This window comes from Paramisgurnus dabryanus, chromosome 6, assembly GCF_030506205.2.
Source record: "Paramisgurnus dabryanus chromosome 6, PD_genome_1.1, whole genome shotgun sequence".
In the NCBI taxonomy this organism is placed as follows: domain Eukaryota; kingdom Metazoa; phylum Chordata; class Actinopteri; order Cypriniformes; family Cobitidae; genus Paramisgurnus; species Paramisgurnus dabryanus.
Window position 1 is genome coordinate 48064101 of NC_133342.1, and position 13538 is coordinate 48077638.

The 13538-nt window shown below is 37.6% G+C and overlaps 1 protein-coding gene across 1 annotated transcript in view; it reads left to right on the plus strand.

Annotated features, from left to right (window-relative positions):
• dsg2l (desmoglein 2 like) overlaps positions 1 to 13538 on the plus strand; it is a 62301-nt gene that overhangs the window by 35916 nt on the left and 12847 nt on the right. Inside the window, exon 10 of the mRNA XM_065272961.2 lies at positions 11885 to 12097. Within this exon, the coding sequence (XP_065129033.1) occupies positions 11885 to 12097 (213 nt within the window). The remainder of the gene's footprint in view (positions 1 to 11884; positions 12098 to 13538) is intronic.

Consider the following 13538-nt stretch of genomic DNA (forward strand, 5'->3'; position numbering starts at 1 on the left):
CAGCAACAGTCACATTATTTGAAGAATGCCAGAATCCATCCCCATCAAATATCCACCTTCAACTACAAATGAGACCTTAAAGAAAAAGCATAAAGAGAAACTCCTGAAGGACAACACAGAAACACTGTTCTCAGACCTGTATAAGAGCGGAGAGGTCAGCAACATCATCTTTTATACAGAAGACCCAGAAGCCTGGCACTCAGCGATCAGACATCATTACCCCTCAGTCATCAGAAAGGGCATCAGTAATGGATGGAAACTACAGGTTAAAGATAATGATGATTCAGATTCTGTCATGATAACAGCCAACCTATATAAAAACGGGACGGTCATGATTCAGCGGAATCTGAAACTGTTTGAAAATGATTTCACTCAGATAAAAGAAGATGCTCAACAAAACAAGAGCAATCACACAACACTGAAGCAGACAGCAGACACATCCACCTGTCAAGCTATCAATGAACAGTCGGAGGATGACAGTGAGGAGATCTCTGTCCTGCACAACATCATCAGGGACATGAAGGAACAGTTCAGAGAGATGGAGCTGGAGCTGGTGCAGCTGAAAGAGGAGGTACATGGAGGAATACAGCAGACCAAACATACAGAGAACCAAGAGGATTACAGGCAAGAAATAGCCATGTTAAAAGAGGAACTTCTGGAACTGAAAAACCAAAGAGAAGAATACAACAAACAACTTTGTACAATGAGACATGAGATAGAAGAGCTGAAAGAGGACAGAAATAGCTACAGAAATCATCTTCCAGTTCTGAAAGAGCAACTGACTCAGACAGAAGAAGATCAGCCCTCTCCTCAAACCACTGACAGAAACATCAACAGCCCTCCTTCATCCAGCACCGACACAAACATCAGCAGCAGTCCTCGTCCATCAACCACCAACAATCAATCACAACCTCAGATTGTACTTTTGATGGACTCAAATGGAAAATTTCTTAATGAAAAGAAACTGTTCCCAAAACAAAATGTCAGAAAAATATGGTGTCCGAACACAGAGAAGGCCCTGGAGCTCCTATGTGAGGAACAACTGGGTTCCCCAAGTCACATCATTATTCACACAGGAACCAACGACCTGAGAGTCCAGCAAGAGCGAGTCGCTACAGCTCTCATAAATGTGACGGAGAAAGCATCCACAAATTTCCCCACATCCAAAATCATTCTCTCGACCCTGCTGCTGCGTAATGATTTCCACCCAGACACCATCAGGAGCATTAACACAAGGGTTTCTAGACACTGTACCCTAAAGCCCAATGTACACCTGGCTCAACACCCGACTCTGAATCTGAGCAGCCTCTATGACCACGTCCATCTCCACAGGCGAGCAGTACCCATCTTTGCCAAGAGCCTAAAGGATACAACACTGAACCGCAGCTCCAGCACACCGCAGCCGCCTCGTCCACACCTCGTCAAACCATCTCAGCGCCCCCTTCACCGTCTGAACTCTGATTGGACAAACCCCAGGACGGACTCTGCACCTCTCCATGAACGACATCAAATGGCAAGACCTGCAATCCCCACTCAAACGCAGGGGCCGAACAGTCAGACGTATGCTGAAGCAGTCAGATCTCAGAGTCACTCCAGGACCAGCACAGGAAAAACTCACACTTCATCCAGTGAGCTCAGAGATATACAGGAGATGCTTACTCTGCTTTGCTCTCATCTAATGGGTCAGTGAATGGACTGATATTGTTATTTTATATATATATTTAATTTTCTATTTTATTGTATTAAGGGTATATATACTTATAAGAGTCTTTATCATATTTGTTTTTTTAATCAGTCAATTTAACAGACTGATGTTTGTCTTATTTCTAGAATAACAGGAAGATTTAGTTGTTAATGAGCTCATATTCCTTTAAAATCTCATGTTGGAACATTCAAGGTTTAAAGTCCTCCATTTTTGGAGTAAAAAGTAATCACCCAGACTTCAAAAAAGAAATTCGTAATTCTGATATAATAATTTTACAAGAAACATGGAATGTAAAAGATTTAAACACTGGCTGTCCGATTGGATTTAGGGAATTAATTTTACCATCAACTAAATTAAAAGGGGTTTTTCAGGGCAGAGATTCAGGAGGAATGATCATATGGTACAAAACTAAACTCACTGGATCCATAGAAACAATCAAAACGGGAGAATTTAATGTTTGGCTAAAAATCCAAAAAGATATCGTCTCCACAGATCATCATATATTCTTATGTGCCACTTATTTACCCCCGGCTGAATCTCGCTATTTCAATCAAGAAACATTTTCTATTTTACAAGATGACATGTTTTAATATGTGGCGATTTAAATGCCAGAACTGGAAATGAGTCAGACGAGATTAACACACAGGGTGATAAATATATCACAAACACATTGCCCTCACTACGCCTCAGAAACAACTATGACAAAATCACAAACAAAAGTGGGAAAAGTCTTCTGGAGCTGTGTAAATCACTGGGCCTGTATACTGTATAGTCAACGGCCGCACACGGGGAGACTCTTTCGGCTCTTATACTTTTAACTCTTTAAGGGGCAATAGCACTGTTGATTATTTTATTACGGACATGGATCCTGTGCATATCAGAGCTTTTACAGTCAATCCTCTGACACCTCTGTCAGATCACTGTAATATAACTTTATATATAAAACAAACTCAAACCAATCAAACATATAAACAACCCTCTCAGTTAAAAAGACTACAAGTGGACTGAAAGCGGCAAAGAAAACTATCAAAGCGCAGTAGAAAGCCATAACATCAAACTACTGTTAGACAAATTTATAACAAACACATATCCACATAATAAAGCAGGAGTAAATCTGGCACTAAATTATATTAACAACATATTTCACCAATTAGCATCCATGTGTAATTTGAAAAAGTCACCAAAAAGAAAACCAAAAAACTGCAATGAAAAATGGTTTGACAGTACATGCAAACAAATTAGAAAGACGTTACGAACCCTATCAAATATAAAACACAGAGATCCTGACAATCAAGATCTTCGACATCAATACTACGAAGCTCTGAAAGATTACAAACAAACTCTAAGAGAAAAAAAGGAGAAATACACAAATGATTTATTTAATGAGATGGAGGAGTCAATAAATAACAGTAACTTCTGGAATAAGTGGAACAATCTCTATAGATCTCAACCAAAAGATCTGGCCATTGAAAATGGAGATCTTTGGACGACACACTTTAAAGATTTATACAAAACAACAGAAATAACCCCTGCTCGAAATGAATTAAAAGCCAAATTAGAGATCTTAAAACATACAATAAAAGAAAACCAAAACCCTCTTGATTTCCCAATCTCAGTAAATGAGGTCACTGATAAAATACATGCATTAAAAGCAAATAAGGCAAGCGGCATAGATGGTATATTAAATGAAATGATCAAACACACAAATTACAAATTTAAGACAGCAATTACTAAATTGTTTAACATTATTCTGAGTGTGGGATATTTTCCAGACACCTGGAACCAGGGCCTAATTACACCCATCTTCAAACATGGAGACAAGTTTGATCCAAACTGTTACAGGGGCATTTGTGTCAACAGCAACCTGGGAAAAATATTCTGTTCAATCATTAACACAAGACTGCAAAATTTTCTTAAAACAAATGAAATCCTAGAGAAAAGTCAAATAGGATTTCAGCCCAAACACAGAACATCAGACCACATTTACACCCTTCACACTATCATTGACAAACATCTACACCAGGAGAAAAGTAAAGTCTTCGCTTGCTTCATTGATTTTGAGAAGGCTTTCGACTCAATCTGGCATGATGGACTTTTCCTAAAACTCCTGGAAAACGGGATTGGGGGAAAAACATTTGATTTAATCAGCAGCATGTATAAAAACAACACGTGTGCTGTGAAGATAGGCAACAGACGAACAGAATTTTTCTCGCAGTGTCGAGGAGTCAGACAAGGTTGCCCACTGAGCCCCACATTATTTAACATTTATATAAATGAACTGGCCAAAGCATTAAATAATTCGACCGCTCCCGGCCCAAACCTGGCTGTTTCTGAAATCAAATGTCTCCTCTTCGCAGATGATCTAGTCATTCTGTCAAAAACAAAAGAGGGACTACAACAGCTCCTCGACATCGTAGATACTTTCAGTCAAACCTGGGCTCTCAAAATTAACCAAACAAAAACCAAAATCATGATTTTTCAGAACAGATCCAGGTGTAGGGAAAATAGATTCACTTTCAGAGTAGGACATCAAGTACTCCAGCACACTTATGACTACACCTATCTGGGATTAAAAATAAGTTCAACGGGAAACTTTAATCTGGCTGTTAATGATTTAAAGGCAAAAGCAATGAGAGTTTACTACATGATTAAAAACACAATTCGATATGAAATTCCAATACAAACATGGTTAAAAATCCTAAAAGCAGTTATTGAACCCATTGCGTTATATGGCAGTGAGGTATGGGGGCCACTAAAATCACAAGACTTCTCTAAATGGGAAAAAGAAGAAATAGAAACTCTGCATACACAAATCTGTAAGAACATCCTAAGGGTGAACAGATCCACCCCAAACAACTCATGCAGAGCTGAATTAGGACAATACCCTTTATTGATCAATATCCAGAAAAGAGCCCTGAAATTCTATAAACATCTAAAAAGCAGTTACCCAAGATCATATCAAGCTCAAGCCCTTCAGTACCACCAGCAGAACCCCAACACAAGTGCACTTTTACAACTCATACAAAAACTACATCCAAACCAGCACAACACAATACGGCCCAATCAAATTATCAGATTACAAAAACAAAACTACATTACCCATTGGAATGTTAGCTGGGGTAGCAGCAAAATATGTAACAGCCTGCCATAAACATAGAGAGACAGCCAGTGAATGAAAGAAAACAAATTGAAAATGTATTTATTTTTTATTTATTATAATTTTATTATTATTGTTATTGTATGTACTTATTTACTTGTTTTTGCATTGCTGTTTACTTACTGTTTATTTTACTATGTATGTATTATCATTTCTTAATTGTCCATGTTATTACTAAAGCTTTGGCAATACTGTACTGTAAGTCATGCCAATAAAGTTTATTTGAATTTGAATTTGAGAGTGAGAGTGAGAGTGAGAGTGAGAGTGAGAGTGAGAGAGAGAGAGAGAGAGAGAGAGAGTGAGAGAGAGAGAGTGAGAGAGAGAGAGCGAGAGAGTGAGAGAGGTAAGAATGGTGCCCACGTCGAGAAAACTTAATAGAAGACTAAAACGTGTAAAGGATTAAAGTATGTATGTAACTCATCTAATTACATTATGTTAAATGGATAATACTGGATATAACTCATTGTATAAGCATAGTTTAATAAAATAATGTATTTTAATTATACAAATCAAACCTAACTATATGATTGTTTTAGCTGCTGACCAGTTTAGGGAATCTCTATGGCTAATTTATAAGACATGTTGATGATACAGTACTGTGTGTTGTACCTTTTCTTGTTAATTTATTTTTTTTGGGTATCTTATGCCTAGAATTATTCAAGGAGGTTGATTCTTTTAACTTCCTTTAAAGTTTGATCAGTTGTGCATAATGACATGTGCAACAAATGGATATAGGGTGTCAAACTCATAGATTTGCATCATTTAAAATTCAGACGCTCTTTTTAAAATATTTGGGGTCAACTTCTGGCACAGCTTTAAAGCTGAAACTTATCAAATCCTATCAGAGGTCCAGAATGTCATTAGTCCCTTTCACACATACAGTCTTTACTGGTAATTTACTGGTAAATTGCAGTTAACATGTCATGTGTGAACAGAACCTTTCCGGTAAATCAGTGCTCCCAATTCACCAGTAAGACAGGTTGTAAGATTACCAGTAATTTACCGGTAAGCGCTATGTGTGAACGAAAAATATAGGATTACCGGCATTTAGAACGGACGAAGTCAGACCGCGCTGACAGATCAGGCCAATCAGAACGTTTTTAAACAGATGACGCGTTTACCACTGCACTGTTTACGTTCGTTTCCACACCAATGCTGCTTAAAATTCGAGCACACCTGAAGTTAACATCCACATTTCTTCAAAGTTGTTTAAAACAGCTTACCATCTATTTGCCAAATTGCCAACGTCCTTAGCACACCCTTGGTGAAGCCTAATGTGCAAACACAGGTTCCGTTTGACGCCGCCTAACGCAATGTTGTTTGGTCACGAGCAACTTCGCGACCGTTTGCCACAGATGTGAAAACAACAAAATACGGACCGACGATATTAAGTCATAACCCGCCATTGTGTACAAATATGACACGGAGCTCGCGGCGGCGCGCCACAGGTAACTTCCGCTTTCTCTCCGAGTTTACCGGTATTTTGATACTGATGTGTGAATGATGTCTTACTGGTAAAAAGACGGAACGTCACTGCATGTGTGAACAGCACATTTTTGTATTTACTGGTAAATTCGTTCTGGTAAATTCATGGTAATTTACTAGAATTACTGTGTGAAAGAGGCTATTGAAACACACCAGTGGCTTTGCTGTCATCAGTATTAAACATGTTACCCCTCAAAGTACCCCTTCACCAAGACCCCCCCCACACATAACAAATCCCAATTTAACCCCTGCCGATGAGGTCAAAAGATCACAATGAGACGATTATTTAATCATTGTGACGGCCCTAATTACAATATATAGTCTTGCAGACTCAATTTCAGCTCTATATTCCCCCAAGTTGTCTTTCCAGGACTGGTAAAATACATTCAGACCTCACGCCATTTGCGCTCCAGTTTACAGCAAGCTGCATTCTTAGAACACAGGTCATCATTATACCAAGGGGCAGAACGAGCAAAAAAAGCACTGCGAGACTTCAAGGGAGCAAAATTATCAAAATTAGATGTGTGTTAAATTGTATGATCTTCAAGAGGAGACAACTGAAGATCACTAAGGTCTCGTACACACTGCAAACTTTCGGGAGTGACAACCGCATTAAAATGCGGGAGTGAATCCCCTAAATGTTCGTTTCATGTCTGTACGGAACAAGACTCACTCCCGAAAATGCGATGATTGACACAGAGATAACCATAGCAACGTTCTGCCGTCTCGCGTGCTTATCACAGATTTGACCAAAATAGTAACAGTATTGTGTTTTGCAATAAACCTCCATCTTGGCGTTGTGTATTTTATGCTTTTGTGAGGCTGCTTCACAGCACGGAGCGCGCGGTCTTGCAGTGTTGCCAGGTCCTCGTCTTTTTTGTACGTAAATACCGTTTTGGTGCTTAACCGTTTATAGCTTTTGGCTCATGAAGCGATCAAGTTTTTGGTGTTAATAAAGCAGGAAGGGGCCGGTCCCAATATTTTGATCTTTGAGGTAAAGCATTTAGATTTATTTCGGTTTATTATTGGATTCTTCTTGTTCGCTGTTTTTTAAGTGCAAGATCTGGCAACACTAGTCAGCAAACGCTTGTGCGTCTGTCATTTTCTGAACCGGGCATACAGAAGACTTTTTCCCCTTCTAAGCATTTATTTTTTTCAGAAGAGAGTCCTGTCCTGTTTATGATGAACGTTTAAACACTTGATTAACTAGTTGTTCAGTTCGGTTATGTACACACTGTGCAGAGTTTCTGTAAATGCGGTTGTCACTACCTGCATTTTGCGGGAGTTAATTCGGTTGTGGAATTCGGTTGTCAGTACCGTAAATTACTGAACTGTGTGTGTACAGAACAGGATTAAGCATTAAAAGGTGAACTGACAACCGAATTATTATGCAGTGTGTACGGGACCTAAGAGAGGGATCAACAGAGCCTGCAAAATCTGCCGGATTAATTGATTTCCATTTACGGAAATGAACAGTATGTGAAGATGACGTACGAGGAGATGCAGTTCCAGATGTCAGGTGATTAGAAAGACCAATGTCAACAGAAGACAGCTGTGACACAATTGCATTGTTTGTGATCACAAGGTCTAATGTGTGACCTTTGTTGTGAGTTGGGCCACTAGTAAACTGTTTAAGATTGAAAAAATCCAAAAAAAATAGAAAGTCCTTTGTCACCATACAGCCATTTTCATCAATGTGTATATTAAAGTTCCCTAAAATGAGGATGCTCTTGAATTTAAAACACAACATTTACAACAAGTCAGCAAACTCATAAAAGCATTGTTAGCCTGAGGTGGTCGATAGCATTAACTCGCATCAACTTAAAAACAAACAAACAAACGGGGGAAGGAGCAGTGCCCAAAATCACCCAATCAAATCGGAAGCCTGATCTAAACCGAGCAAAAACTAAAGTCAAGGTTACAGAAAACTGGACTGAATATTGAGACCAGCAAACGATAGCATGCTGCTAATAATAAAAAAAAAAGGTTTGACAGGCCCGTGAGTCTTAAAAGTGCAGTTAACAGGCCAAAATAATCAAAAGTATTAGCCATTTCTCAAACTTCTCACTTTTAAGTGGTTCCTCAACCAAATTTTGCAGGTACTTTCAAGGGATGATAGTGATCAACCATATCAAGTTTTGTGAAAAAGTTAAACCTTAACAAATTGTAGCATTTAAATTAAATAAAAATAAAAAACATTTAATGGCTGACCAAGAAACATCAACTATAATTTAAGTCTGTATGCCCCAATGAATCTAAAGACATTGTGTTAATGATTTAAAGCAAAGCTTTTACAAGTTATGAGCAAAATAGGCATATTTTATATGTATGGCGATGTACCGAACTTACAGTGTGCACCCTCACCCTCCAATCATCCTGCCACATATTTGGCAGTCTCTAATACTCCTACATTTTGAGGGCAGAAAAATTTGAAAATCTAAACCAAAATGAAACCCATTTCTTCTTCTTCTTCGATGAGTTTTATTGGCAGTTTGCAATCAATGTGCATTACCGCCATCTACTGGACTGAGGTGTGATCACATTGGGATGGAATAAAAATACTTATATATAAAAAATAAAATAAAAAATAATAATAATAATAATAAAAAAATAAAGGATGAAAACTAAATTCTACTTGCTAATTGGGTTTCTTTAAGGAAAGCTATAACCGCCCTAACTGAGGACTGTGTACTGGTTACACTCAATAAGTTTTCTATTGTTAAGTCTTTATTTACCGCTTTCTTCATGTTTTCCCTTTCCCTGGTGTATTGTGTGCATTCTAGAAGTATGTGTTTTACATTTTCTGTTACTCCACAGTTTGTGCATATTCCAGTCTGATGTTTTCCTATAATATGTAATCCACTATTTGAACTTGTATGTCCCATCCTCAGTCTTGAAAACTAGTGATGGCGAAGTGAAGCTTTCTTGAAGCAGTGAAGCTTTCAACCCAATTGTATCGGAAAAAGGTTCATTACTCGAAGCTTTTCAAATCAGAGCTCAATGAGGACCTCTGCTGGTGAAAGTGCTGTTTCACAACATGTTCCACAACCAAACAACGTATTAATTTAATGATAAAAGGAAAACTTAATGGATTGACAAATTAAGGATAGATTCATAAATAAATGTTACAATATATTAAATACATGACCAAAGCATGTTCCATTTCATGCGAATGGTACTCCAAACAAAAATAACAAATTAAGGATAGAACTTGTCTCAAAAGTATAAAGTGTGAACCAATTAAAAATTATATCATGGTTTTAAGTGGTGCAGAAAAGTCTTTTTACTACTATATATATATATATCTCATAAACTCACTAGTAAACGATTCCATGTAATGCAATACTCCAATACAACCCATGAGGGCGCGCCGCGCATTGCACAATTCTAAACCTTTGAATCAGATAACGAAGCAGTCACGTGGGTGTGTGTGAAACGAAGCTTCGGACGTCATTGGTCACGTGATTTTGCCAGAACGAATCAAGCTTCGATACAAAGCTTCAATGAAAATCGGTTCGTTTTTTTGACACACGCTTCGGAGCTTCAGTGTCACTGGTAACATCACTACTGAAAACCATGTTTCCTCCTGTCTTTCCAATCCACTGATTTTACTAGTTGTAACCTATGAAACCCATTTGTTTGGAAGTTTCTCCTCTGTCCAATTGCCACGCCCACTTTGTCTTTCAGTTCCCCATGCAGCTCACCACACCTGTAATTAATTAGCCTCAATCAGCCACAGGCTTTATCAGACAGCACAGTCTGTGCACAAACAGTGTGCACGGCCCCTGCCCTTTGTTCATGCTACATGGAGGATTCTTGTGTGGTGCTGCTGAAAGATTGTGTGCGTTATTAAGCTATGAAAGTTTCCTATGCTAAGTTAATTATGAGAAAGTGAGCATGAATCTTTCATTCCTTTCAGTTTGTCTGTTTAAGTGTATTGTTAGATTAAACAGTTTAATTTGGATTATTCATGTGATTTTCTGTTGTAATTGTAAGGTTACGAATTTGAAGATTTAGGTATTATAGTTTAATTATGGGCAGACAATATTTATTTATTGACTTTGTAGCTAATTTCTAAATTCTAAGTTCTTAGTACAAATGTTTGATTTCATGTATTGTGGCCTTATGTAATTGTATCATATATCCTTTGTCTCCTAGAAACCACACAAGCTTACAAATACTTGCCTTATAAATAAAACACTCTGTAATTAAAGTGACTGGACTGGATTGTTCTTACCAACACCGCCACTGGTCTCAAGCCAGCCACCTACCATCCCTCTTAAACCTCCTTTTCACCATTGTTGTTCTGGCTCCAGCTCTCCATTTTCCCTTAAATACTGGATGTAGTTTTTCTTGTGAACTTTCTATAGACGTCAGTAGTGAAACAAGAATAAGAGCAGCACAGATGCAGAAAGAGTCTTTGTGGTTCTGTTAGCAAACACTTACATAAGCTTTTTTACAGAGGTGGATAATAGCGGTATTGCGGATTGAAGAGATAACTTGTCAATGGCGGGGAAAAAGTTAAGCAATCATCCATTTACACTTTCAGTTATAGGATGTTCTCTACTTGACAAGCCGGAGTGCTTATCTACATTTATTACACGGCTCTCTGGAATGCTTGATTCTGATTGGTCAGTTGAGACATTTGCAGGTTCGTTCTTTTCAAATAATAACCGCTCCAAAGTAATAACGCATAGCCGGTACTACTTGTACGATTTAAATCGCTCCGCGCCAATAAAGATTACTGTTTGGCGCCATCTTGTGACAAACACTGGACAACCACAACATTTTTACATTAATTTTAACATGAACGAAAAAAAAAAAAACATTTAAACAGTGGATAGAAGAACGAACAACGACAAGACACAGAGAGCTTACTGAGACTGAACTTGACAAAATAGAGCATGACAGCTACGAAGCCAACACACAAAAAAATACAGAATGGGCATTAAAACTTCTCAAAGACTGGTTAAAGAGAAAAAAAATGGAGATAGACAAGTATGAAGCAGAGGATCTTAATAAGGTATTACGATCATTTTATGCATCTGTGCAAAGTTTCGCGGAAGGATAAAAATGTAAATTTAAAACAAATATGCCAATAAAATGTTTTTAAATTCATATTCATGTCCGTTTTTTTTTCTTATGTGACAAGTAGCCGTGTAATAAGCGGGATAATGTAGAGGCAGCCGGTAGTTATCGGGAAATAAGTCCCTTCAGTGTGATACAAGACCCTCTGCTTCGCGTCGGGTCCTGATCACACTGTCGGGGCTTATTTCCCAATAACTACCGGCTGCCTCGACATTATCCCTTACGAAGTGTTGTGAGAGAAAGTTCCAAACCCCTAAGCCAGGCCTATAATTAACCGTATAACATAGTTTTGATGTGTTTATAAACATGGGTAAAAACTTAAACTGTTTTTGTGTAATTTTATTGACTTGTGGAAATAATAATAAATATTGTGTGTGAGTGTATTGAAGCCCTTGACTGGGGGTTTATATAAAATACACTGCTAGTAAACTTGCACACGTTTCTTTCAGATCACCCAGCTAAAACGGCTACAGGTACGATTGCCATTCAGGTGGAAGATTTTAATGACAACTGCCCCGTCCTGAGCAGCTCTTCTCGAACACTTTGCTATGGAGATCAAGTAGTTCATGTCACTGCTGTGGACAGAGATCATTACCCCAATGCAGAACCATTCGATTTTACAGTGGAAGCGCTGGAGTCATGGAGTGTCGAGCGTCTCAACGGTAATGACAGAGACATCATTCACTGCTTAAACCACCAGCACATATCAAGTCGTGTCAGACTAGTTAATGAAAGCAAAACATACAGGTCAAGCAGGATCACCTGTCTGTCAAAAAATAAAACAACTTCTGTTAAAGAGATGTGGAGACCAGTGTCCGAAACACAACATGATCAGCAATGCAAGTTTGTTGAACTTGGTCTCTTTTTGTGTTTTTCATTTTAAAATGGTACTGAGACAACTGTAGGTGAGCTCGTTTTTTTATTTATTTATTCAAGGACAATGCATATTAACATAACAGCTTAGCTGTAAAATATGCCAGAGTTAGCCGAAAGGCTAGTTTTCATCTGTAGTCCTAGGCCAGATGTACAATAGGCACCCTGAAAACAGTTAATAAGTAAAATGCGTTAATAATTACATGACTAAAATACAATAAACATTACATTTGCTACAGCAGCAAGTAAAGATACCAAAACAAACATGCAACAAAACATTTGTGTGCTACAAGCTTAAAAGGAGATGCAGCTAGAAGCGACAGGACATACAAAAGCACAAGCAACAGTTCATGAGACAACTTAAATCACTATTAAAAAGCACAATAAATAACATTTATCAGTAATAATACAAAGCTTAAAAATGCATCAATATAAAATTAAATAGGAAAAACATGCTGGATGACTCAGAAAAACAGCAGTGAAAGTTCAGTGCTGACATGTTTGATTGCTAAGGAGCCAACGTTTTAATGATGAGCGGAATACATTGTAATTATTCATTTCTCTAATTGATATTGGAATGTTGTTCCATTCCTTTGAAGCTTTAATAGAAAAGGCTGACTGACTAAACGTCGTTTTCCTAAATGTAATGACACAGAGACATCATTCACTGCTTAAACCACCAGACAGGTTGATTTCTAGAAAGGATCGATCGTATCTGAAGATATCATACTTACGGTTATTACATAGTAGGGATGTGCGATCAAGTTACATTATTTGCAACTGGACTCGACATAATTAAAAAAGTCTTGAGACTTGACTTGGACTTGAGCAGACCAATGCATGTGCATTTCATTTTATTTAAACCTCTATTAAATTAATCCATAATCCAGATTTAAATCTGAGTTTAAAGTTATGGTGCAACAGGACTAAAGTTAATCTTAAATATAACTTAAATCTATTATCAAAATGGTGAGTTAAATGTAATTAAACCTCCTTTTTTAGAACAAGGTTTAAAGTTTGGTGCAACAGAATTATTAGATAAATCCTTACAAACTAGGCAGCTAAAAATTTCACATTAGGCAAGTGACAATATGATACTTTATAATAATTTGAATTGATGTATTTCTTTCACTAAATAAGCATTGTGTATGTAACTATTAAGTATAATACATTTTTCTAACTTTTTCCCTTTTTGTATAAACAAATGCATTCAAGTCTTGTAAATCCAGT